The sequence below is a fragment of the Phocoena sinus genome, chromosome 4 (assembly GCF_008692025.1).
Source record: "Phocoena sinus isolate mPhoSin1 chromosome 4, mPhoSin1.pri, whole genome shotgun sequence".
NCBI classification, from domain to species: domain Eukaryota; kingdom Metazoa; phylum Chordata; class Mammalia; order Artiodactyla; family Phocoenidae; genus Phocoena; species Phocoena sinus.
This window is the reverse complement of record NC_045766.1, coordinates 48,002,915-48,027,942: the sequence shown is the minus strand read 5'-3', so window position 1 is coordinate 48,027,942 and position 25,028 is coordinate 48,002,915. Positions and strand designations below refer to the sequence as shown.

The window sequence follows — 25,028 nt, the reverse complement described above, 5'->3', positions numbered from 1 at the left end:
ATTGTTCTCAGCAGCACAGAACAATGTCTTGGGTTGCTTCCTCTTTGTAGTGCAGCAAACAAAATGAGCATCCTGGTGGATTTTATTTTAAGCAGGTTTAACTATGATAAGCACAAGATACTTAAGAAGTAAGTGGAATGCTTGTTTGACATTGTCCCAGATGTTAAGGCTGTGTACTGGAAGCCCCCATCACAGAGGCCCAAGGAGTTATTCTTTTGTTCCTTTCTACTCCAACAGTTCGCGGTTATTTTTCACTTGGATTTGTAAACTCCTGGAGGGCAATATTCCCAATTCTGGAAAACATCTGTTGATGGTAAAAAGGAAGCACAGGGAATGAGTGATTGCAGCGGTGAAACCCTTGCTTGTCACAGAAGCACTACCCCAACCATCTTCCTTTTTTGCCTCCCGTCTTTCCTTCATGATCTAAGCCCCGCAGCACCAATGTTTTGTCTCCATGGCACATAGGGTTTGACTCTGTATTTGCATTATCTTCCCCCACAGGGCTGGAAACTTTCAGGTGGCAGAGGCTGTGCTCTTAGGGTAAAGGATGGATCTCCTTCTGCACCGTGTTTGCTCTTGTATGGGCAGAGGCTTGCTGCATGGTCCTTCCCTGGACTGTGAGCTGCTTGGGGGCAGGGACTACAGGTTCCTCATGTTGTATCTTCCTTGTTTGGTACATAGTAGGGGCTCAGTTGGCCGAACGAAGAAAATAAGGGAAGGTGGATCGGGTCTCCCAGTTTCAAGATTCTCCAGATGACCAACTTCCTGAGTGCTGCAGAAAACTGTAATTGCCTCGTGGAAAAGCAGTCTATGGTCTATATTGGGAGTCTGAATGGCATTCCTTCTGTCCCTACTGGTCACCACACTCCTCTTAATCTGTATAGGGTGGAATAAAGACTGTGAGTTGGGGGAATTCCCTGGCGGTCCAGTGGTTAGGACTCAGCATTTTCATTGCCTGGTAGGGGAACTAAGATCTCGCAAGCCATGCAACATGGCCAGAAAAAAAAACAGAATGTGAGTAGGCAATGGGGCTGAAAATTTGAGCCAGTTTCCCAGGAATTGGTCCCCTTGCTATAGGGAAACTGTTTATAATTGTGCCTTGGCATTGATGGAAACTTTAAAACAAACATTCCATGCTGCCTTCCAGTACTGTTATTTAATAAGTCACTTTGGTTGGAGCCTGAGGGAATCACTAGACATCTTCAGAGTCCTTGCATATGCTGTTTTTAAGAAATAAAATTTACAATCTGTCCTTAGGAAAGAGACTGAATTGGAGGCAGGCTGGAAGGTGAGGTAGAAGCAAATGTATAGGAGTTTGAGAAGTGGAGAACTCTGAGGGTCCTATTAAACAGTGAGAACAAAGTTATTAAGAATAGGAGTTTCAATCTTGTAAACCTTGCAGAGTATGTGCAACTAGAGAGCAGGGGTGGAGATGTGATCTCTTACTTGTGTAGCATCTAACAGCTCTTTCTAGTCGTGAAGTCTGACAGATATTGTATAGACTATATATTCAATAAATGCAGACCAGTTTCTACATACTCATTGCTACTTTCTTCAGTTGCAGACTAATTTGTTTGTTAGTAATCTTTACTTTTTCTTTGCAGTACAAACTGCTAAAATTGTAAGAGGTGAAGATATGGGTAAGTTAACCATTAAATCTTCTTCATCTAAATCCCTCTTATGTTGATCATCAAACACATCCTAATGTGAAATCTTTGTAACATGCATTTGGCATATACTTAGTCTCAGGTTAACATTAAGTTCACAATTTGAAGCTTGAAGTTGATGAACAGAAATACAATTTAAAATCATAAGTTGGTCAATGATTTGTTCTTCTGGAAAAAATGTTAAGTCTGTAATTTCGCACATGTTCTTTTTCCAGATCAGCAATTTTTGCATATTCTAAGTGCAAGGTACTTGCACTTATTTAATACATTTTCCCACCTCAGTGAACACAGTTACACAGCTAAGAGTTTAGAAGTATAAACGTTAGGTTTTAACAGTGGTTGTCCCTGCAGGGTAGATTTGGGGGTTTTCTGTTTCCTTATTTTTGCTTTTAAGTATTTTCTTAGTTTTCTGTAATAAGAAAATAATCTCTATTTTAAAACAAGAGGGAAGTTTTGGTTAGAACATGTAAATTTAAGAACTATTAGAAATATTCGGAGAATCTGATGGCCGCTCCGAGAGCCACATCTTCTCCTTCCCTCTAGACTTGCCCCTCATGAGCCCATTTCCATGTGGTTAGTATAGTCTAAGATGCAAATTTGATTGTGGCACTTCCCCACTTTGAGTTAATTCCCTCCAAAGGTACTTCAGTGTCACTGTTCATCCTTATTATCCCGTGTAAGTCGGTCACCTTTCAGTTCCAAGGGACAGAAGCCTCACAAAATAGCTTAAGCAAAAATAAGGAATCCGTTCACTCATGTAACTGAAAAATCCAGGCAGGGCTAGATCTAGGAGTTCCAAGATGGCATTATGTCTTGTCTTTCCTGGTTCTGCTTTTTTCACGTTGGTTTTATTTCTAGGCAGGCTTGGTCCACCTGAAGGAAACACAGTCATTGGTGTCTCCAGGCCCACTTGGTCCTTAGAACTCTGGATCCTGAAGAGAGGACTTGGATTGGTCTGGGTTGGGTCATGTGCTCTTCCATAGGGCCAGTCACCCTAGAATGGAATGAGGAGACTACAGAAGAGGAAGGAATGTTCCCCAAAGGAAGATATTTTAGGCAAACCATGACTGGGCTCCAGAAGCATCACTTCTGCAGGGGTGAATAATTGAGCAGCTTCTCGGTCAGGTCCATGTGGGCCAGCGGCATGCAGCACTGCAGGGAGTCCTACTGGGTGTACTCAGCTTGCAGCAGCCCCAGGCAGCCCTCCCACTTGTTGCTGGTGATCTTGCTACACGTGAAGCAGTGCACAGGTATGATCATGGCAACAGCACAGCATCTGGCTGGTCCCGTAGGCTGTCCCACCATGGAACTTGCTAAATATGTGTTACTGAAGTAGACATGAGCTGTGAATCACATTAAATACTAAATTATGCTAAATTAAGTATCACTGGCCTTTGAATATAATGTTATAGTTTCACTTGATATTGGTGTATCTGATTAGCTAGGTAAAGGGGTCTTACCTTGGAGTCCACAGACCTCTAAGGGATTTGATAGAATTCAGAGGATATGTGAACTTGGATGGGAAAAAAATTACTTTTTTTTCAATAGACTGTAACGGAAATTTGATTATAAATGCATACAACAATGCAGAGCTGTTTTAGGCAGTAACGTGACTTCGTCACTAACAGAAATCAGGTCTTTTCATATCACATTGCAGTTGCAGAGATCTCAATATATTGTTCATGCTACTTCAATGTCATAGCAGTTATTAAACTCTCTGCTAGATCTGGTTATTAAATGAACATATATTACTGTATCACACACGTACATATTTTGATAACTTACACTTCAACATAATTGGTTTTGTAATGCTATGCATTTTATTTTCTGCACTTAAAAACATTATTCTGAGAAAGGATCCATGGCACAAAAAGCTGAAGTGATCTAGGTATTCACTTTAAACAAGATGAGACCAAAGTGTGATGATTTGACTCCAGAGAACCTTAGCCCACTCTACTCTTTCTAATGCCATGCTGAAATAGAGATGACGAGCCTTTGGACAATCCAAAAACTACAGACCTATCTATGTGTGATTTACTTTAGTTTCAGAGGGTCTCTGGACTAGGTTAGAAGAGTGGAATAAATGCATTTGGACCTACTCAAAAACTTATAACTAAATGCTGCAAACATTGGCTTAGGAGTTTGCTAAAGAAGACAAATTTGTTTCTTTGTGTGGTTATCTGCACAGGTATCTACCAGAATAGGATTTTGGTTATCAAAACTCTTCGGGCAGAAAATCTACAAACAACAAATGCTGGAGAGCGTGTGGAGAAAAGGGAACCCTCTTGCACTGTTGGTGGGAATGTAAATTGATACAGCCACTATGGAGAACAGTTGGAGGTTCCTTAAAAAACTAAAAATAGAATTACCATATGACCCAGCAATCCCACTACTGGGCTTTTACCCAGAGAAAACAATAATTCAAAAAGACACATGCACCCCAATGTTCATTGCAGCACTGTTTACAATAGCCAGGTCATGGAAACAACCTAAATGGCCATCAACAGACGAATGGGTAAAGAAGATGTGGTACATATATACAATGGAATATTACTCGGCCATAAAAAGGAACAAAACTGGGTCATTTGTAGAGACGTGGGTGGACCTAGAGACTGTCATACAGAGTGAAGTAAGTCAGAAAGAGAAAAACAAATATCGTATATTAACTCATATTTGTGGAATCTAGAAAAATGGTACAGATGAACCAGTTTGCAAGGCAGAAATAGAGACACAAATGTAGAGAACAAACGTATGGACACCAAGGGGGGAAAGCGGGGGCGGGGGTGGTGGTGGTGGGATGAATTGGGAGGTTGGGATTGACATATAGACACTAATATGTATAAAATAGATAACTAATAAGAACCTGTTGTATAAAAAATAAATAAAATTCAAAAAAACCTCCCCAGAAAACAAAAATAAAAACAAAACGAAACTCTTAGGGCATGCTCTGTAAGGTTGTGAGATACTTTCTAATAATGTTTGGGGACAAGGACCCGTCAAAGAGGTAAACTCTTCATCAGAATTGTTCTCTAGGAATTTCTCTGGTTTACTTGGTCTTGGTTCCCGATAGGAAGCAGATGATTCTTAAATTAAGATACTTCGAGGAGATACTAACAAAGATGTGGGGTGTAGGGGAGCCACAAGAGGAGGCACAATAGCTTCAACAACTCCAGGCCAGTATCAGCAGAGCTGACATCACCCCTTGGCCAGAAGGGAAGAGAACAGGAAGTGGCAACTTGAAGGAAAGGAGTGAAGAGAAGTTTAGAGGAAGTGGTAACCTTTGACTATTGAGGGAGCCCATAGTGGGAGAGCAGAGAAGAGGTTACCCTGACCATCCTCAGATCTCCAGCTAGGACACTCCTTAGCCACACCCACCCAGAAGCCAGGAGGCGAGGCAGCCCACTGCTGTGGTCCACTCATAAGTCTCTTGTGGGCAGAGAGCAGAGTGGAACTGGAAAGGCAGAGATATCCAGCACATTTGGCAAATCCCTACCATAGCACTTTTCACACTATCTGATGGTCCAAGAGGGCAAAACTTTTTTTTTTTTTTTTTGCGGTACGCGGGCCTCTCACTGTCGTGGCCTCTCCCATTGCAGAGCACAGGCTCAGGCTCCGAACGCGCAGGCTCAGCAGCCATGGCTCACGGGCCCAGCCGCTCCGTGGCATGTGGGACCCTCCCGGACCGGGGCACGAACCCATGTCCCCTGCATCGGCAGGCGGACTCTCAATCACTGCGCCACCAGGGAAGCCCCGCAAAACTTTTTATAAAATTCATGGCTACACCTAAAATTCTGGCACACTGTGTTTGGTATTACTGAACAAATGGACAAAGAACTGAAATACTGCTAAAACAAAGAGTAAAAGGAAACTACTACATACAAGTAGGAACTAAATATTTACTTCCAGACAGAATGGATATTTAAAATGTTATGGAAATACTAGAGCATGATTCAGCAATAAATCCTATTCTGTAGATCAGACAGATATGTCACAGCTTTGTAATACAGTTAAGTACAACTGTTCCTTATTTGTGGATTCTGTATTTGTAAATTTGCCTGTTGTTTAAAACTTCTGTGGTGCTTTCACGATCATGCACAGAGGTGAAAAATTTGACTTGCCCAATGCATATGTTCCCAGTTGAGGGTGACAAGTTGACATGCTGTGTCCTTGGTTCAGCTCTCTTAAACAAGCATCCTTTGCTCTATTTAGTGCATTGTTTTTTGCATTTTTGTGTTTTACTGGTGATTTTACTGTTTAAAATGGTCCCCAAATGTAGTGCTGAAATGCTGTCTAGTGTTCCTAAGTACTAGAAGGCTGTAATAGACCATATGGAGAAAGCACGTGTGTTAGATAAGCTTGGGTCGGGCATGAAGTTATGGTGCTGTTGACCATGAGTTCAATGTTACTTAACTCAACAAAACAGAAAGACACCTAAAACAAATTTATGTATTGATTAGCTGGTGAAAATGTGGCCAGAAGCTCACACAATAACCCCAGTATTTCCCCTAGGAGCAATGATTCAGTATTTGTTAATTCCGTGTTGGTGGTGACTTTACAGAACCTAACTACACGAATAATGATGATCAACTGTACTTACTGTTTTCCAATTCCTCATAAAGATTCAAAAAAGAAAATTCAATTTATAAAAGATACAAGATGATTTTTCTATAGTTAGCAGCTAATTGGTACTCATAATTTAAAACCAGAAGGGGGGAAAACATTAAAACCCATCACCACTGCATAATTTTAATGTGACATATTAAAATTTATTACTTTTTGATAGTATTTGGCTAAATCCAAATTATTTCAGTTAAAGTCATCTAGAAGGCCATATAGTTTGAATATTAAAGAAATCAGTGGGAGGGAAAAGGAGAAACAACCTATTTAATACACTGACTTTACAATCACAAATGCATTATTATTATTATCTGGACTCAGTTCATTAATTCAATCCTGCTTATTAGTTAAGTCAATTTATACCCACTCCACAATAAATCCTACATTATCCAAAAGCTTCATGCTTCTATTTACAGTAGCATAGCAAACTTGGAAGTTTTTTTTTTTTTTAAATCACGATTCCAATGACTAGTGTAAACAATTTTCCATGCTCTGGCATAAGAATATTTAATGTTAGTCAACAAAGACAGCCATCTATTATTCTGAGAAATGTAACAGTGGCAGTCTTTTGATTTTTTGTTTAAAGTATACAACCTTGAATAGTAAAAGAGCTGAAATTTCTAACTTGCTTTCTAACCATAGTAAGAATGACATTTTCCCCCAGGGACCACCAAATATTTATAAAAATTTGTACTAACATTCTTTAAGAATCCACACATATCAATAAGAAGCTGACTTTCCTGCCATGCTCCAAATGTCTTAAAGGTTAGACACAGTACATATATTATAAAGAGCTTAAGGATAAATATTGAGTGCCTGGGCATTATCACAACAGTAAAGGTTAAATCATTTTTATTTCTGAAAGACACTTTTGGTACCATTATCATATCCCAAAATAGGTATTAATGCTACTGGTGATTAAGAAGCTCAGAAGTTATAATTATGCATCCCTTTTAGGGAAATAAAGCAGAAGAGCTCTGAAAATGTGAGGGGAAAACACCCAGGCACTTAAATCAATGAACATTGGCTAGGAGGAAACTTAAACTGATTGACTGCATCCTTGATAGAGTTGCATTAACATCCAACAGCCACATTTCTGTCCACTTAACAAGGAATACTATAAAGAAGCAAACAAGCCATGTTTAACAAAGTGTGTCAGTATACAGAAAGTGTTCTTTTTCACAAATAGAAAAATTTAACACCTTTAGTCTAACACTTAGGTGGGAAACTGCCTAAAGAAAAATGAAGACCTATACACACCACCTATTTCAACTACAAAGCAAAATGCTCTCACTGTGACTGAAGGAAAATAATTTAATATTCATTATCATTTTATAAGAGTATAACTCCAAGGAATGATTATGCTCATAAGTAAACACATGATTTTTCCTAAAGATTTTTTTTGTAACTAAGGTTTGCAAGACATGAAATCAAACTGCAAAACTAGTTTAAAGCAATTAGAGTCCAATGGTTCTCTTATGTTTGCTTTTATGTTCTTTATTTTAAATTGATATTTTAGAACAGTAAATTATCTTTCATAGCAGTCCTCCTGGTCTGATAATACAGCACCCCATTTCTGAATGTAGAGATTTAAGATAAATCAAAACGAACATTAAGGCATACAAACAGCTACTTTAAGTCTGCTCTTATTTAATAAGGATCGTTTTAATTCATATTCAAATACATGGAATGTTGGCACAAAACTGAAGCTGCTGCAGAAAGATCACAGATGTTTTGTGGGTAACTGAAACTTCCGTTTCTCTAAAAACATATGCTTAAATGGTCTTAATTTTACAAATTTAAGTTTTGAGAAAGTGTCTAAATAAGAAGTCAATTAAAATAAAATGTTTATTTGTAAATTATGTACAGAATACATTTTACTTTACGACAAGGAAATGGGAAGAAGAGCCATCACCTTCCAGCCAATGCTGCTTGCTTCCTCTGTTGGAGATGACCACGTTACTCTGAATCAGTCGTACAAATCAGTTTGGATTTCCTAAGTTGGAAAAGGAGAATTTGTAGTTAAACTAAGTGTTGCTGCATTATTACTAGTTGGCTTGTTTCCACAAAATGCTTTTGAACCTTGCTAACTCAGAATCTTGGAAATTTTCTGGTATAATTTTATAATCAACAAAAGCTAAACTATCAAGAACAATAATTTAAGCATTTCACCTTAAAGAAACTGTGAAATGGCTACAGAACTATGCATAATCTGAAATGTTGGTGTTTGTTTTTATCCCTTTTAGTTATTTTGATTAGTCTAACAGTAAAAAGCCATACAACTATCAAAAAATGTCATTAATGTAAATGTCACTGTGGAAAGTGCACCTTTGATAACTATCAAAATAAATGAGACCTATTTACTGTAAAATTATCAAATAGATAAAACTTACAAATGGCTTTAGACTGTACCAATAATAGTATTACATGAAATGAGGGGCTGAATATAACTGCTTGGATGACAAATCCACTTCAGTAAATGGATTTAAAGAATGCTACAAATGTCACGTGTACATTATGATGATCAGCCAACCTAGAAAATCCAACCTCTTGCACTTATTTAGTCCCCAAATTAGTCAGATTATGATTTTTCATGTGAAGATTTAGTTGTTTCTCCATCATTGTCTTCTTCTTCCTCCTCTTCACAATCCCCATCTGTTTGCTGTTCCAGTTCCTCTTTTGTGATCATTTCAAAATCATTCCCATTTCCACTACTGTGTTGGGATCGGTCATCTTCTCGCCTGTCACTGTCTGTGTCTGAATGCCGTTCTCCACCTGAGCCTTCTGTTCCATGATTTCCTGGTCCTACTTTTCCTTCCTCATCTTCCTTTTTCTCACTGTCTGACTTTTCCTCACTGTCGGACTTCTGCTGCTTTTTGGTTTCAGACTTCTCATCTTTCTTTAAGTCTGCTTTTGGTCCTTTATATTCATGTGTGTACAGAGGCCTGAAGGAGTCAATGAAGCCCACGTCAGCAGTCAGATTTGGCAAGAACCAAAAATGGTGCCTTCCTCCAGTTATGAGCCAAATGATGAGAAATAGAATGCAACGAGCTGTGGGAGAAAAATTTCTCTAATTGAATAATTCAAGCATTGACTCAGAAAGCACAGAATATTTGTTAATGCAAAAGTGGGAAAACATTCAGAGTTTTATTATTTGCATATTACATGCACCTTAAGTATAAACAATTAAATCCTAGTTTAGCAGCTATCAACAGTATTCTAGGCACAGAGCATTCTTCTCTGAACTTGAGGGCATAACACTACAATGCCATTAAAAAATTGCTTTTATAATTTTTTAATTTGGGTGCTGTTTCATGGATATACTTATGATTATGCACTTTGCTATGTTATAGTTCAATAAGCACAGCTGCCAGTTGGACCCTGAAGTACACATGAGATCATGGTAGAAGAAAAAGGAAATAAATGCAGGATGAAGGATACCTTAAGCAGCCTTAAAAAGGAGAAAGCAGGGCTGCACCGTGACTTCCCTAGACCCCAGACACTTTTGCTTTTGTAAGGCAATTCCTTCATTAAAACATACTAAAAATTCTGCTTTTCCGACCATACTGGTACAAATACAAATATAATCCTGCACAGGTTCACTATGATATACATGTGTATATATTATTACTTTTGATTTTAAAAGAAATGAAAATGAAACAATTTCCGTGGGCCCCTAAATATATTTTGAGTTCAAGGCATGTGCCTACCCTGCCTAAAGGATAAGTCTTCTAAGAAAAAATACTTTTGAACAATAAGATAATGTTTTACTAAAAGTTATGAGTTTCTTAAATAAGTATATAATTTCTGTTTATTTTAAGGACCAACCTTCTCCCAATATTAGGAAACATACAATGCTAATGAAAGCCAGATGGCTTCAACAAATAGGTTTGAAGTTACTCTTTTCGAGCAATATATGACAAAACTGCGGTTTAGATAATGGAAGAAATTGAGAATTTTAAAGTTTATAGTAATGAGCTATCACAAACACAAACCCCAATATTTCATACAGTTTTCTCTTAATTTACCAAACATATTGAAGAGCTGAGTGAGTGATTTGCCTGGTTTTTCTTTTTTTTTTTTTAAGGTCATGATTATGTGAATGTTATGGACTAATCAATTATGACAGGTTTTTTGGTTTTATTTTACTTTTTGTTTTCTTTACTAATAATTATATCATTGTTTTCAAGTAAGACCTGAGAAAAGCTCTTCTATGTTTCTTCCATTATATTGCTTTGGACAAATAAAATGGTTATAGCTGCCCTGACTTTTATAAAGCAGTAATTTCTATTTTCACAAAAGAACATAAATATGCTGAAAGACTGTGTGTGTATACATCAGTATCTTTTGTGGTACAAACAGAAAAGGCAAATATGCTTTGAAATTATGGAATAATCAGTGAATAAACCCCACTGAAAAAAATAATGAACATCTCTTAAGGAGGTTGCATATTTTTCCCTCCAAATAGAATTATGATGTTATGATAGGCTTTGAAGGGTTGTTAAGACAGACAGTTCATAATATGAAATCTTGCCTCAAATCCAAGAAAGAGCAATATCGAAATGGCAAATAAAATCTAAATTCTAATGCCATATATAAACTGGGTGTAGCAGAATTCTAACATTTTTTACAGTTTTTCTCTATGTGGCAGTAGATTATTATCAGGGGCAAAAGGAGAGGAATCATGAGAAAACCGCTGTGATATGTATCGTCATACCACTTCTATACTAAAAGTGACATATTTAGAAAATCGGCAAAGATCTTATTTTAAATGGCAATACTAAGAATATGTATTCAAAGTAGCACCAAATATAATTTTGACCAATATATAATACTTCATGAGATAATATTTAAAAAATCTCCAATTTATAAGTGGGGTACAGATCAAAACCATTTGAAAGTATATTTGGAATTTTCCAAGAGAAACAACATTTTCTAAGAGAAGCAATGAAAACGTTGGGTTTATTTTCTGATTTGATTCACAAGACTACTTAATGTACAATGCTACTTAAATCCATACTGTATTTAAAATGAAAAATTATAGAAAACATTACTGAAGAAACAATACTTTAAAAAGCAAAACAAGATAATAACCATAAATTATTGCAAATATTGGTTTAAATAAAAGATAACCAAGTGGGTTATTTCTATTTAGTGGAGTTAAACCTTTGCTGAAAAATTTCAAAGAGCTTCTAAATTCTCAGAGATTTGCAAACCAGAAGACACCAACCTGATTAGTATATCTAATGGCAGATAAAAGTTTATGGCTTCTCATTCTTGATGCAGGTAGTACACTACCACAAATTACCTGCTTCACACTCTTAGATATTATTTCTTGGCCTACAAGTGTGCTGTTACATGCAAAAACTTCAGGGGCTATTTTCAAGGTGACTAAGCTAGAGGAAGGAAAAACTGAAAGGTGGATGAAAAAGGCCTCACACACAGTCAGAGATCCCAGAAAAAAATGGAGGCCCATAAACAAGATGAACTGAATGAAAATACTCAATGAATTCCTAGGTCCATGGGTGGTGGCACCAACTCAGGACACTTTGATGTCCAGGGTGAAGGGATGTGCAGAGGGAAACTGCTTAGGGCTATAGCAGTAATGCTTTATAAACATAAGAATCTATTACATTACATATCATAGAATCTCAGAGTAAAACACACCCTCCTCAGATAATCTTGGCCAAATCATGTCCTCTAAAAACAGATATTAAATCATTAATGTGGATATTTAAAAACATTTCTATAAAGAAGTACTCCCATATGTTCTGGTGGAAAAGCTTATTGGTCATTTGAGGAAAATAATCAGAACTTAGTACCATATACCAACATAAACTCTCAATGGTTCAAAGAATTATATATAAGGTTAAAAAAGAAATCACTAAAGAGCTTTAGACAAGCATAAAAAAATTCCTATTTCTTTCCCAAAATGAAAAACTAAATTAGACCAGTTTATCCTATACAGGAAAATCTTCAAAGACTAGAATTTTAAGCAAAATAATACTTGTTTTTTCTCATAGTAACATGTTCATTGTAAAAAATACAGACAAGTGTAAAGAAGAACATTAAAATCATTCAAAACTACCACCACCATTTATATTTAAGCATACTTCCTTTTTTTTTTTTTTTTGTGGTACGTGGGCCTCTCACTGTTGTGGCCTCTCCCATTGCGGAGCACAGGCTCCAGACGCGCAGGCTCAGCAGCCATGGCTTACGGGCCCAGCCGCTCCGCGGCATGGGGGATCTTCCCGGACCAGGGCACGAACCCGTGTCCCCTGCATTGGCAGGCGGACTCTCAACCACTGCGCCACCAGGGAAGCCCTAGGCATACTTCCTTATAGTCAAACCCTCCTTGGCACTATTTCCATTTCAAACAAAACAAAACAAAACAATTTTTTTAAGTTCCTAATTATATAAGCAAAAAATACCACATTATCCTAATTTTATCATTTGATAACTAGTGATGAGTATTTTTCATATATTCATCAATTGTTTTGAATTTCCTCTTTTGAATTGGGTTATTTTTATATTGTTATTTTAGCCATGAAAGACCCCAATCATCCAGAAACATAAAATAACATTATTTACATTTTCTTGTTGATTTTTAAACAGCATTTTACAACCTGTTAATGCATCAAGAATTTATCTTGGTACATGGTACAAACTGATTTTTACTAAAAATGGCATATCAATTGTTTACAATCATTTATTGTATAAAATGTAAATGTTTAAAATAAGTTTCACTTGCCTTAAGTAAAAAAAAGTGTTTACTGAAAATATTATGTCTAATAAATGATCAATCACTGTAAAAATATTGAAGTCCCTGTGGTAGTTAAATCTTAAAGCATAACTATTTACAGACTGAGACATATTTAAATCCTTTCAACACAACGGACCAAATATAATCAAGCACATATACTACTTCAAGCCTGAGTCAGTTTTGGGATATGACCCAAAAAGTAGGCCCATATATTTCTTGATTCACTTACATTAATTTTGCTGTTAAACTTTACTGAAGCTCCAGATTATAGTCCAAACTGCTCAATATCTACCTCTTACCCAGGTCAGTCTTATCAATAACAATACTTACCAACAGCAAGGAGAAGAATGCTGGCTACAAAACAGCCTGCACCCACACTGAGGTAATAAACACCTACTCTCATTTCTGCTGGCCAAAGAGGGAAGAGGGTGGCTGCTATCACTGCAATCACTGGAACAAGAAATGAAAAAGTTACATACATAACCTTTAGATTAAAATTTTAAATGGCTTAGTTGCCGTAACAGTGAATATACTCCTAGGGGGAGAAATAAAACAAAACCATATTGAAACATATAAAATTGCCATTTTTATAGGTAAAAAATGGTGGATTATCAACCATTTCATAGTTGAACTACTATTTTTAAATTAGATTAGGATTTTTCTAGTATAAATTATATATAATTAGAAAAAAGTATTGTCTAAAAATGTGAGACTATTAGCTCCTTAAATGATCAACTGCTGCTGCTGTCAACTTTTTGACTATAAGATATCTGTCTATCAAATAGGGAAGCTTAAAGAAACAGCAGCCAAACAACAGAACCAAAAATGATTCCAAAGATCCCTCCCTGGAGATTGGTTCTGGGGTGAAGCTCTGACATCTACCAAATGAAAAGCTCACCAGGAAATTCTGATACAGATCATTTTTGGTAGTTAGGGAAGCTGTATACAAGCATCTCCATTTTTCTTCTAAGTACAGTGGAACCACATGGAACAATCAAAAGAAAGATCTGGTTTTTAGGTATTTATAGCAAAAGAGATCAGGATTCAAATTCAAATTCTAGCTATTTCATTTATAAGCTAAGGACTGGATTTATTATTTTGAATGGGATCCTATGATCATACTGATCAAACTTGCTTAACTGCTATTTTTTTCTACTTGTTAAATCATTCCCTTCCTCTACTCCTATACCCGCCCCACTAAATTTACAGGAATAACACATACCTGTGGTAACAAAAGAAGCAAAAAAACCCCAAAACAAACAAAAAACCCAAAACAGTAAAAGAAAAAACAATAAAAAACAACCCAAAAGGTATAATGTGAAGTCTTCATCCAATTCTTGGTCCATTCCCCAGAGGTTAATTACTGTGATTTATTTGTATTCCCAGAGACTGCCTATATACAATTAAAACTAGCTACACAGAATTTTTTTTTTTTACAAAAATGAGCTTATAACACTCTTACTCTTTTACAGTGTTCATTTAATCTATTCTAGATATCTTTTCGTGAGTACTAATAAGAATTAGTCTTACCTAATTCTTTAAAAGTTGCATGATATTCTGGCACACAGTTGCACTGAAATTTATTTCACCATCCTCCTACTGAGGGACCTGATCTGTTTCCAGTTTTATCCTATTATAGACAAGAGGGCAACAAATACCAATGTACATGTACATGTGTGCAACTGTGATTACAGCACAGGATAAACTCCTTGAAGTGTAACTATTAGGTCAAAGGGTAAAGGCATTTAAAACTTGAAAGATGTTTGCAGATGACATGATACTATACAGAGAATCCTAAAAATGTCACCAGAAAACTACTAGAGCTAATCAATGAATTTGGTAAAGTAGCAGGATATAAAATTAATGCACAGAAATCTCTTGCATTCCTATATACTAATGATGAAAAATCTGAAAGAGAAATTAAGGAAACACTCCCATTTACCAGTGCAACAAAAAGCATAAAATACCTAGGAATAAACCTACCTAGGGAGACAAAGGACCTGTATGCAGAAAACTATAAGACACTGATGAAAGAAGTTAAAGATGATACCAACAGATAGAGAGATATACCATGTTCTTGGACTGGAAGAATCAATATTGTGAAAATGACTATACTACCCAAAGCAATCTACAGATTCAATGCAATCAAATTACCAATGGCATTTTTAATGGAACTAGAACAAAAAATCTTAAAATTTGTATGGAGACACAAAAGACCCCGAATAGCCAAAGCAGCCTTGAGGGAAAAAAACGGAGCTGGAGGAATCAGACTCCCTGACTTCAAACTATACTACATAGCTACAGTAATCAACACAATATGGTACTGGCACAAAAACAGAAACATAGATCAATGGAACAAGATAGAAAGCCCAGAGATAAACCCACACACCTATGGTCAACTAATCTATGACAAGGATATACAATGGAGAAAAGACAGTTTCTTCAATAAGTGGTGCTGGGAAAACTGGACAGCTACATGTAAAAGAATGAAATTAGAACATTCCCTAACACCATACACAAAAATAAACTCAAAATGGATTCGAGACCTAAATGTAAGACCAGACACTATAAAACTCTTAGAGGAAAACATAGAAGAACACTCTTGGACACAAATCACAGCAAGATCTTTTTTGATCCACCTCCTACTAGAGTAATGGAAATAAAACCAAAAATAAACAAATGGGACCTAATGAAACTTCAAAGCTTTTGCACAGCAAAGGAAACCATAAGCAAGACGAAAAGACAACCCTCAGAATGGGAGAAAATATTTGCAAACGAAACAACAGACAAAGGATTAACCTCCAAACTATAATAAACAGCTCATGCAGCTCAATATTAAAGAAACAAACAACCCAAACCAAAAATGGGCAGAAGACCTAAATAGACATTTCTCCAAAGAAGACATACAGATGGCCAAGAAGCACATGAAAAGCTGCTCAACATCACTAATTGTTAGAGAAACACAAATCAAAACTACAATGAGGTATCACCTCACACCAGATAGAATGGCATCATCAGAAAATCTACAAACAACAAATGCTGGAAGGGGTGTGGAGAAAAGGGAACCCTCTTGCACTGTTGGCTGGGAACGTAAACTGATACAGCCACTATGGAGAACAGTTGGAGGTTCCTTAAAAAACTAAAAATAGAATTACCATATGATCCAGCAATCCCACTACTGGGCATATACCCAGAGAAAACCATAATTCAAAAAGACACATGCACCCCAATGTTCACTGCAGCACTATTTACAATAGCCAGGTCATGGAAGCAACCTAATGCCCATTGACAGACGAATGGATATAGAAGTTGTGGCACATGTATACAATGGAATATTACTCAGCCATAAAAAGGAACAAAATTGAGTCATTTGTTGAGATGTGGATGGATCTAGAGACTGTCATACAGAGTGAAGTAAGTCAGAAAGAGAAAAACAAATATCGTATATTAACTCATGTATGTGGAACCTAGAAAAATGGTACAGATGAACCGGTTTGCAGGGCAGAAATTGAGACACAGATGTAGAGAACAAATGTATGGACACCAAGGGGGGAAAGCCGCGGCAGGGTGGGGATGGTGGTGTGCTGAATTGGGCAATTGGGATTGACATGTATACACTGATGTGTATAAAATTGATGACTAATAACCTGCTGTATAAAAAAATAAATAAAATTTAAAAATTAAAAAAAAAACTTGAAAGATATTTGCTAATGGCCCTCCTAAATATAGTCTGAGGGATTTGGATTAGAATAAAGTGTCAGTGTATATTTCTGAATAGATACTTTGTGCAACTATATTAGGAACAGCCATGACATAAATTCCTAGAAGTAGAATAGTTGAGTCCATGTGTATACATTTAAAATTTGGAAGATATTGCCAAACTGCCCTCCATAAAAAATAAAATAACGGACATATCGTCAATTATTGGAGAGTATTGGTTTTTCTTGTGTTGGACCTTCACTAAGAGTAGGTACTATTAAATTTTATAATTCTCTTGATAATCACTGTTACTTTAATTTGTATTTGAGTGTGATTAAGTATCACTCACAATTATTGGTCACTGTATTTCTTTCTTTTTTAAAATAAATTTATTTATTTATTTATATTTTATTTTTGGCTGCGTAGGGTCTTCGTTGCTGCATGCGGGCTTTCTCTAGTTGTGGTGAGCAGGGGCTACTCTTCGTTGCGGTGCATGGGCTTCTCATTGCGGTGGCTTCTCTTGTTGTGGAGCACAGGCTCTAGGCACGTGGGCTCAGTAGTTGTGGCTCACAGGCTCCAGAGAACAGGCTCAGCAGTTGTGGCACACAGGCTTAGTTGCTCCGTGGCATGTGGGATCTTCCCAGACCAGGGCTCGAACCCATGTTCCCTGCATTGGCAGGCGGATTCTTAACCACTGCGCCACCAGGGAAGTCCGGTCACTGTATTTCTTTATCTGTGAGTTACCTTTACCATTTTTCTAGCAGGTTGTTAATCTCTTAAAGATGTAGTGCAAATATTATCCTCAGTTTATCATTTATCTTCTGGCTTTATTTAAAATGTACTTTAAAAAAATAACTATTTTATGTTAAATATTTTCTTTCTGGCTTCTGCATTGTTTATATCCCTTTCTAAATTTTAGAGATTGTACTTACCAAGGATTAATCCCATGACAAATGTTTTAAAGTGAACTGGGTCATAGATCCACACAAATACCTAGAAGAATCAAGAAACCTCAGTGCTTAAAGTTCTAAGGTTACATTAGAACAGTTACTTCCAACCTCTTAACATATAAGAACTACTTTTAAAGGTAAACAAATTCCAAAGACTATTCCTTTAGTAGCAGTGTTTCTTTTGGTATCCATTCAGTTAGAAAATTATTTTAAAAACTATAAATTACGTAACACAGTTAAGTACATTTCTATGTACTTGCATGCTTTTAACAGTTTACTCCTGTGTGCAAACCATTACTTATTCAACCTAAATACCAGCAATTGTACAGCCTTTTTGCCCCTAATGTAATGATGTATACTGGCATGAGTAGAGTAGAACCAACCAGTCTAAGAGCACAGTTATGATAGATTCCAGTCAGGCCCTATTAAAGATCCAGCAGCTCTCAATTCCACCCAACTGATGAGAAGCAAAGAACCATTATTAAAGATCTTGCTCAGTGAACATAAAGATTCTATGACTCCCTGCAATAAGTTCATTGCCAGCTCCCCACGGAGGGTCTGTAGCTGCAAAGCTGGGAACCACTGCTTTTAAAACTTACTTTAGAAAACAGAAATTTACTTCATTTAGAATAATCAGAACTCTGTTCATCATCCATAAAACTCTTAGTTTTATCTCTCAGTTTCTATAAATAACAGTACTCTTCCATTTTCTGGTTCTATTTTGTTTTTTTTTTTTTTTTTTTTTGCAGTACGCGGGCCTCTTACTGTTGTGACCTCTCCCATTGCGGAGCACAGGCTCCGGACGCGCAGGCTCAGCGGCCATGGCTCACGGGCCTAGCCGCCCCGCAGCATGTGGGATCTTCCTGGACCGGGGCACGAACCCGTGTCCCCTGCATCGGCAGGCGGACTCTTAACCACTGCGCCACCAGGGAAACCCTCCTGGTTCTATTTTGACTAGCGCTCTTGGTTACTGCTTTTTGATTTGCTTCTTTTTCTAACATTTCTCTTTTTTAATGCTGCACATTTATCCTGGAAATCGGATCCACAGACATCACTTCTGCCATTTAGCATTCTAAAGAAACAAGTTTTTAAAGATGTTTCCCATCTTTAAAAGTTTCAAAGCCTGCTTCTTTCTACAGAATAAAATCTTAGCCTTTTTGGGAACGCAAGCACCCATGCTTTTGCTCAGGAAAAAGCTTCCTTTGTCTAACAGACCTATAACTCCTTTGCAGTGTACCTGGCAATCTACCAGTCATCCTTCAAGGCTCAGGTCAAGTGTCCAGAATCTCCAGACCCTTCTTATCCTCTCTTGATTAAATTACCTATCCCTAATTGGTATTCTCCCACAATACTCACCATGCTGTAATATAGTACAGGCATGTACTATATTATACTGTACTATATAATATATACAGTGTACCTCAGAGGTATTTCCAGTTCAGCTCCAGATCACCGCAATAATGCATTTTTTGGTGTTTCCCAGTGCATGTAAAAGTTATGTTTACACTATACTATAGTCTATTAAGTGTGCAATAGCATTAAGTCTAAGAAAACAATGTACATACCCTAAGTAAAAAATACTTTATTGCTAAAAAATGTTATCCATCACCTGAGCCTTTGGTGAATCTTAATTTTTTTGCTGGAGGAGGGTTAGAAATATTGTGAAAAATACCAAAATGGGACAGACACAAAGTGATCAAATGCTGTTGGAAAAACGGAGTTGATAGACTTAATGCAGGGTTGCTGTAAACCTTCAATTTGCTGAAAACAAAAAAACAAACAAAAAACTTTATCTCTGAAGCACAATAAACAGAAGTACAATAAAATGAGGTATGCCCATACCATGTTTAAACGCTTGTATGCTTGCTAGACTATAAGAGCTTCCAAGAAGATAATTTTATCCTATTTATCATGTTATTCCCAACATCTATAAAAACGACTTCGCATATAGCCAATGCCTGATGTTTAACTGAAGGTATTTGCGCTCTCACATTAAGAAAGACCTGTGGTCTTCTATTACATTGGTTCTTAAGCAGGGGTTCACCAGAATCACCCAGGGATACGTTATACAAAACACACACACACATCCATATACACACTCACTTACTATAGATTCCACCCTAGAGATCCTCACGGAAGTATGCCTGGAATGAGCCTAGTGCACATGTTTTGTGAAAAGCCTTCCCAGATTTTCAAGCTCATAGCTCCAGGAACCACTGCTTTCTATTTATACTACTTTTGTATTAGGTATAGCAAGAAATTCACAACAACTCAATGGCCAGTATATAAGTAAATGTTTTTGTATTGGTTAAATGACTAAATTAAGTGGTCTTCATGGAAGGCTACAACCATAAAAATAAGCCACTAAATTAAATAAATAAAAATGATCTCCTTGAGTAAAGCATCAAGTAATATTGAAAATTTTAGACCCTGATAGTCGTGTGTCTAACTATAAGAGGCAGAAACCTGTAGGTGTCCCTCCTTAACCATTGTACTTTTTTTCCTTTGATTCTAATGGGAATCTTATACTTTACTGGGCAAATGACCATCCAGTATAAAAAGCATATTTCTAAGACTTTACTGCAGGTAGGCATGACCATATGAGTAGGTTCCAGCCAATGGAATACATGCAGAAATAAAATCGCCAGCTTCCTGGAAAGTATCCTTAAAAAGGAAGCATGTCTCTCATTCTCCTTCCCTCCTCTGGATGCAGATATAAGGCTGGCAGTCATTTTGCACCATGAGGTAATCTTTACTAACTGCCTCACACAGGTGGAAAAGTTCAGATCCACCCTGGAGCTGCCATATCTGCTTACCTTCCGATTTCATTAATGAGAGAGAAACAAGTATTTGTTTTGTTTTAAGCCACTGTTATTTCATGTTTCCTATCTATCATACACAGCTGAACCCGATTCAGATTGATTTAAAAAAATTTTTATAAATCTAAATTCAGAGACATTCACTTTTAAAAAGTAGATTTTGTATCTACATGGTTAAATTTATCTGAATTACTTCTTTTCTTAGTGAAGGCATCAAAGGTAATTCTAAAAACTCCTATGGAAAATTGGATTTCTACTTATAAGCTAGATACTCTCACCTCATTTCCATCCAGAAAAACTTGATCATCATGTGGCTCAAGCTTGAATTTTTTCTTAGTTTCCTTCTTTTTGGGAGTTCCAGGAGTTTCCTCCTATTAAAAAACAAGTTGAATAGAAGAAAACACGTTTGCAAAGAAGCAAAAAGCAATGTAACATCCATACAGTCAAAGTTTCACTATATGAGACACAGAAATCAAAATTCTCAACCACAGCATGTGTAAGAATCCTAATGTGGTTAAGTGGTTGTTGCGCGATATTTTAAAGTGCTGATACACCAGTACTGCTAATGTGCAAGTCATAATTTTTTGATTTTTACTGAATTTTAGTTGAAATCACCTTTTTGGATTCTTCCTTTTCACCATCTTTCTTTTTTTCTTTCTCCTTTTTTGTCTTTTCATCCTTTAGATTTTCTTTCTTGCTCTTTTTATCTTCTTCTTTTCCACTTTCAGCTTTTCCTTTCTCTCTTTCTTTTTTTATGTCTTTCTCATACTTCATTTTCATTACTTTTAGTGCCCGATGAAAAAACTGTTTCTTTAAAAGCCTTTGGAAACAAAGATATGACATTACATTCCCTATAAATTAATACAGACTAAAAAGCAAAAATTTCAAGACCTGAATAAAATGAGCAAAGGAAGACATACACTGGCAACTCACAAAAGAAATTACAACTAGTAAGCCCACTGAAGAACATCAAAAATGTCTAACTGAAAACCTGTGTAGCCAATTTGATTATATGAAAGTTGTCAACCTAATTTTCATTTTTTAACTGTATAATTTAATGAGATTATAGGTTTGGAATTATCCTTAAGTTTTTCTCTAGGTTCATTAGGAGTAATCAAGACTGATTTAAAGTTAAGTCTCAAATTCAAGAGCAGACATAAGTGGTATATAAATATATGGGGAAAATAAAAGTAACAGTTTAAGAAATGTTAGCAGATTAAAAATGTGCCCAGGCTTCCCTGGTGGCGCAGTGGGTGAGAGTCCGCCTGCCGATGCAGGGGACGCGTGTTCGTGCCCCGGTCTGGGAAGATCCCACATGCCGTGGAGCGGCTGGGCCCGTGAGCCATGGCCGCTGCTGAGCCTGCGCGTCCGGAGCCTGTGCTCTGCAACGGAAGAGGCCACAGCAGTGAGAGGCCCGCGTACCACAAAAAAAAAAAAAAATGTGCCCATGATCTGACTGATCCAAATCGTGTCTTCACCTGTCCTTCTTGATGTATTTTTCTTCTCTCCATGTACTTCACTATTCAGCCTGTCACTGTAATTAAATATCTCCAATTAACTAAGGAATAATTAAATATGCTAAGGTGAGATTTCTGGACTCTGAAAACAACACAGTATCAAGTTGAAAACTGTACAATATATGTAGCAGAACAACACCATGTGTTCCTTGCTTCACTAATTTCTCTCAATAAACTGATCTTTCTTCTATATAGCAGGGGTTATTTTGTTTTGTTTTGTTTTTTAATATTCCTACTTCAGGGCATTTCCACTGGCTATTCCCTTTATCTAGAATGCTCTTCCCCCAAATAAGCATGTCCTTTTGGTCTACTTCCTCACTTCTTTCAAGTCTTCCCTCAAATGTTACCCTCTCTACTAAGCCTACCCTGTTTAAAATTATAAATCTATCCTCCATCCTTCCTCCTGTTTCCTGTTATCCTATCCACAGCATTTATTCTTTTAGTTTAATATACAATTTATAACATGCTTGTTTGCCTTCACTAGACTGTAAACTTCTTAAGAGTAAGATCCTTGCTTTATTCACTTCTTTATCTGATGAATTTAGAAGCTCAGCTGACCCTAAATTAAGTCAACCTTGGCTGCCTCAATCTTTTCTAATCTTACTCAAGAAACTGGTTTACCCCTACCTTTGTCATCTAAAAGCCATCTTTTCAAATCTTATGTTCCAGTTTCAGAGTTCCTGATTTCTTTATTCCTGCCTTGATAAAGTACAACTACCAAAACACAACTAGAAGCTAGGTCCCACTGCCACCATCTGTGCCTGTTAATGGTAACTATCCACCTTTCTATTCAATACCTTCACTGGTGCCTACTCCAGCACATCATACCACTTGCTAACTAGATGCCTACTTCTTGCCTAAAGACAACTTATTTCTGATCATTATCTTGTGCCCACCTGTGTTTTGACCTGCTTGGCTGGGCTTCTTTCTGCTGCTCAGTTAGGTCCACCCCATGAACATCTCCACAAAGCTAACTTCTAGGTCTCCTCATCTGGACTTTTACTTGTTCAGAAGATCTATACGGCATATATAATTATGCCACTGCCTGAAATGCCCCCAAAGAACCCATCATTAATATCTGCTACACATATACATATATACATAAACAAGCAAAAATCTGAAATGAGACCCTTAATAATTAACTACTTATGAGTAGAAAGTGAGACTTAAAGAGTAGTGGTGGGTATTTGCATATGAAGGGGGATCTTTAATTTTTACTACTTCAGAACTTCTTACAAAAATTTATAATGAAAATATTCTAATCTCTATTTTTGCACTTAGATGATTTCCAGATTTTCTATCAGGATCATTCATTACAACTTCACACATTACTGACCGCAGCTGTACTAACACCACAGCATTAGTTTCTGCAAAACCCCCCACCCCAGTCAATAATGTGTTAATATGAAAACAAAAATACATCTTATTCATTGTATGTTAATTGAAAACCAGCATTTCATACTACAGTTCATATTACAGCTCTCCATATAGTAAGAGTACATGGGCACACAAACACAGATACTTGAGTATATAGTCTCAAATGGTAATATAATTATCCATGAAGCAACATTATTGGTAATTTGGATTTTCTTCTGTATCATTTTCAAAATTTTCTCAAATTTACTTTAGTGAAAAAAAATGTTCTTAATAAAGAAATAAACAATTAAAAAATATAAACCATAGAACCTTAGGAGAAAAAAAAGAAATCCTTCCCTTGACGAGCAGATGCAGAAGAGCACAGAATCAGCAGGAACACCTGCTTCTGTTACTCCTCCTGTACAGCTGCCCCAACCCCTTGAGAGAAAAGAAGACTATTAACCAATCAAATTGGTCTTGAGAAGTTCACATTCAGGTAGATGGGTTCAGATATCACCTCTACCACATAACGAGCTATGTAGCATTGGGTAAGTTACTTAATTTTAGTGTATTTCTAAAATGGGGTATAAATGAGAAGCATGTAGATTGTTTAGTGTGGTGCCTGGCATGCATGTTCTCAATGTTAGCCATTACTACTGCTGTAGCAAAATCTTGAATTTCATTTAATATTGATAGTTATGGAAAACACAAACACATTTGGTTTTATAAATAGTTACATTATACCCTCATTCCATTCATTAATAAGTAGAATCATTCACTTATTCCTTGATAGTTCCTTAGAGAATGCCTACTTCAATTCACTCTATGCCTCAAAAAATGAGATGACATTTACTATTGTAATAAAATCAGTGCCTCCATTTATTTAGCTTTAAACACACTGTACAGTACAGATCATCTACATAAACTGACATTTTCACATACTACTCATACATTCCTATCTCAGTATGTTCTGTGCCCTCTGCCAGGATCAAATGTCCACTCTCCTACTGTTTGCTGGGTAATCACCTATTTCTGTTTCAAAATTTGATTAAAACATATTCCCTGAGAGGCCATTCTTGAAGTTTCCCCATTTCTGTCTTTCTTACAGAACACACTGTATTGTAATTAGTCACAAATCTTCTCTAACAGATGAAAATATGTGCTTTGGAGGCAGAAACCAAGTCACAATTATCTCTGTATTCCTGAGGCCTGGCCTATAATAGATATTTGATAAGTATTTCTAGAATAAATGAATGGATTAAAAGCAGCTTGTGAAAAGTTATTAAATTGCTTATTATTTTTCTTCACCTCTTAATTTTTTTTACCAGGTTTAATAAATGTTTATTAAATGCCAGACATATGTTTAGGACCTTCACTTATCTGACAATGGTGAATGCCCACATTGTGCTAATTGCTGTGGAGTTACAATAAAATATAAAACAGTCCTCCAATTGCCTTCAGATTTAGCAGGCAAGAAATTTAGAAAAACTAACACACATGCAACAATTCTATTTAAATAGTTAAGGACTAAACTGTATGCTATTACCTTTATAAATTCTGTAGAACATTAGTTTAATGTGGGCTAGAGGATCTGGGGAATACTAGATGGTAGAGATGGAATTTGAGAGATATTTATATTG

At 36.6% G+C, this 25,028-nt stretch overlaps 1 protein-coding gene and 1 pseudogene across 3 annotated transcripts in view; both read right to left on the bottom strand.

Moving 5' to 3' along the window:
* Positions 1–2,211: 2,211 nt before the first annotated feature.
* LOC116753444 lies at positions 2,212–2,927 on the bottom strand (annotated as a pseudogene).
* Positions 2,928–6,533: 3,606 nt separating this feature from the next.
* Positions 6,534–25,028, bottom strand: part of SEC62 (SEC62 homolog, preprotein translocation factor) — a 31,349-nt gene continuing 12,854 nt past the window's right edge. The window contains exons 4-9 of one of the 3 annotated variants that reach the window (XM_032630065.1): positions 21,131–21,335; positions 20,794–20,886; positions 17,679–17,739; positions 13,378–13,497; positions 8,818–9,335; positions 6,534–8,280 (exon numbers count right to left, since the gene is read on the bottom strand). In XM_032630065.1, coding sequence (XP_032485956.1) covers positions 8,866–9,335; positions 13,378–13,497; positions 17,679–17,739; positions 20,794–20,886; positions 21,131–21,335 — 949 coding nt within the window. In that variant the 3' untranslated portion in view covers positions 6,534–8,280; positions 8,818–8,865. The remainder of the gene's footprint in view (positions 8,281–8,817; positions 9,336–13,377; positions 13,498–17,678; positions 17,740–20,793; positions 20,887–21,130; positions 21,336–25,028) is intronic. The other 2 variants (XM_032630064.1, XM_032630066.1) reach the window with 2 other exon arrangements.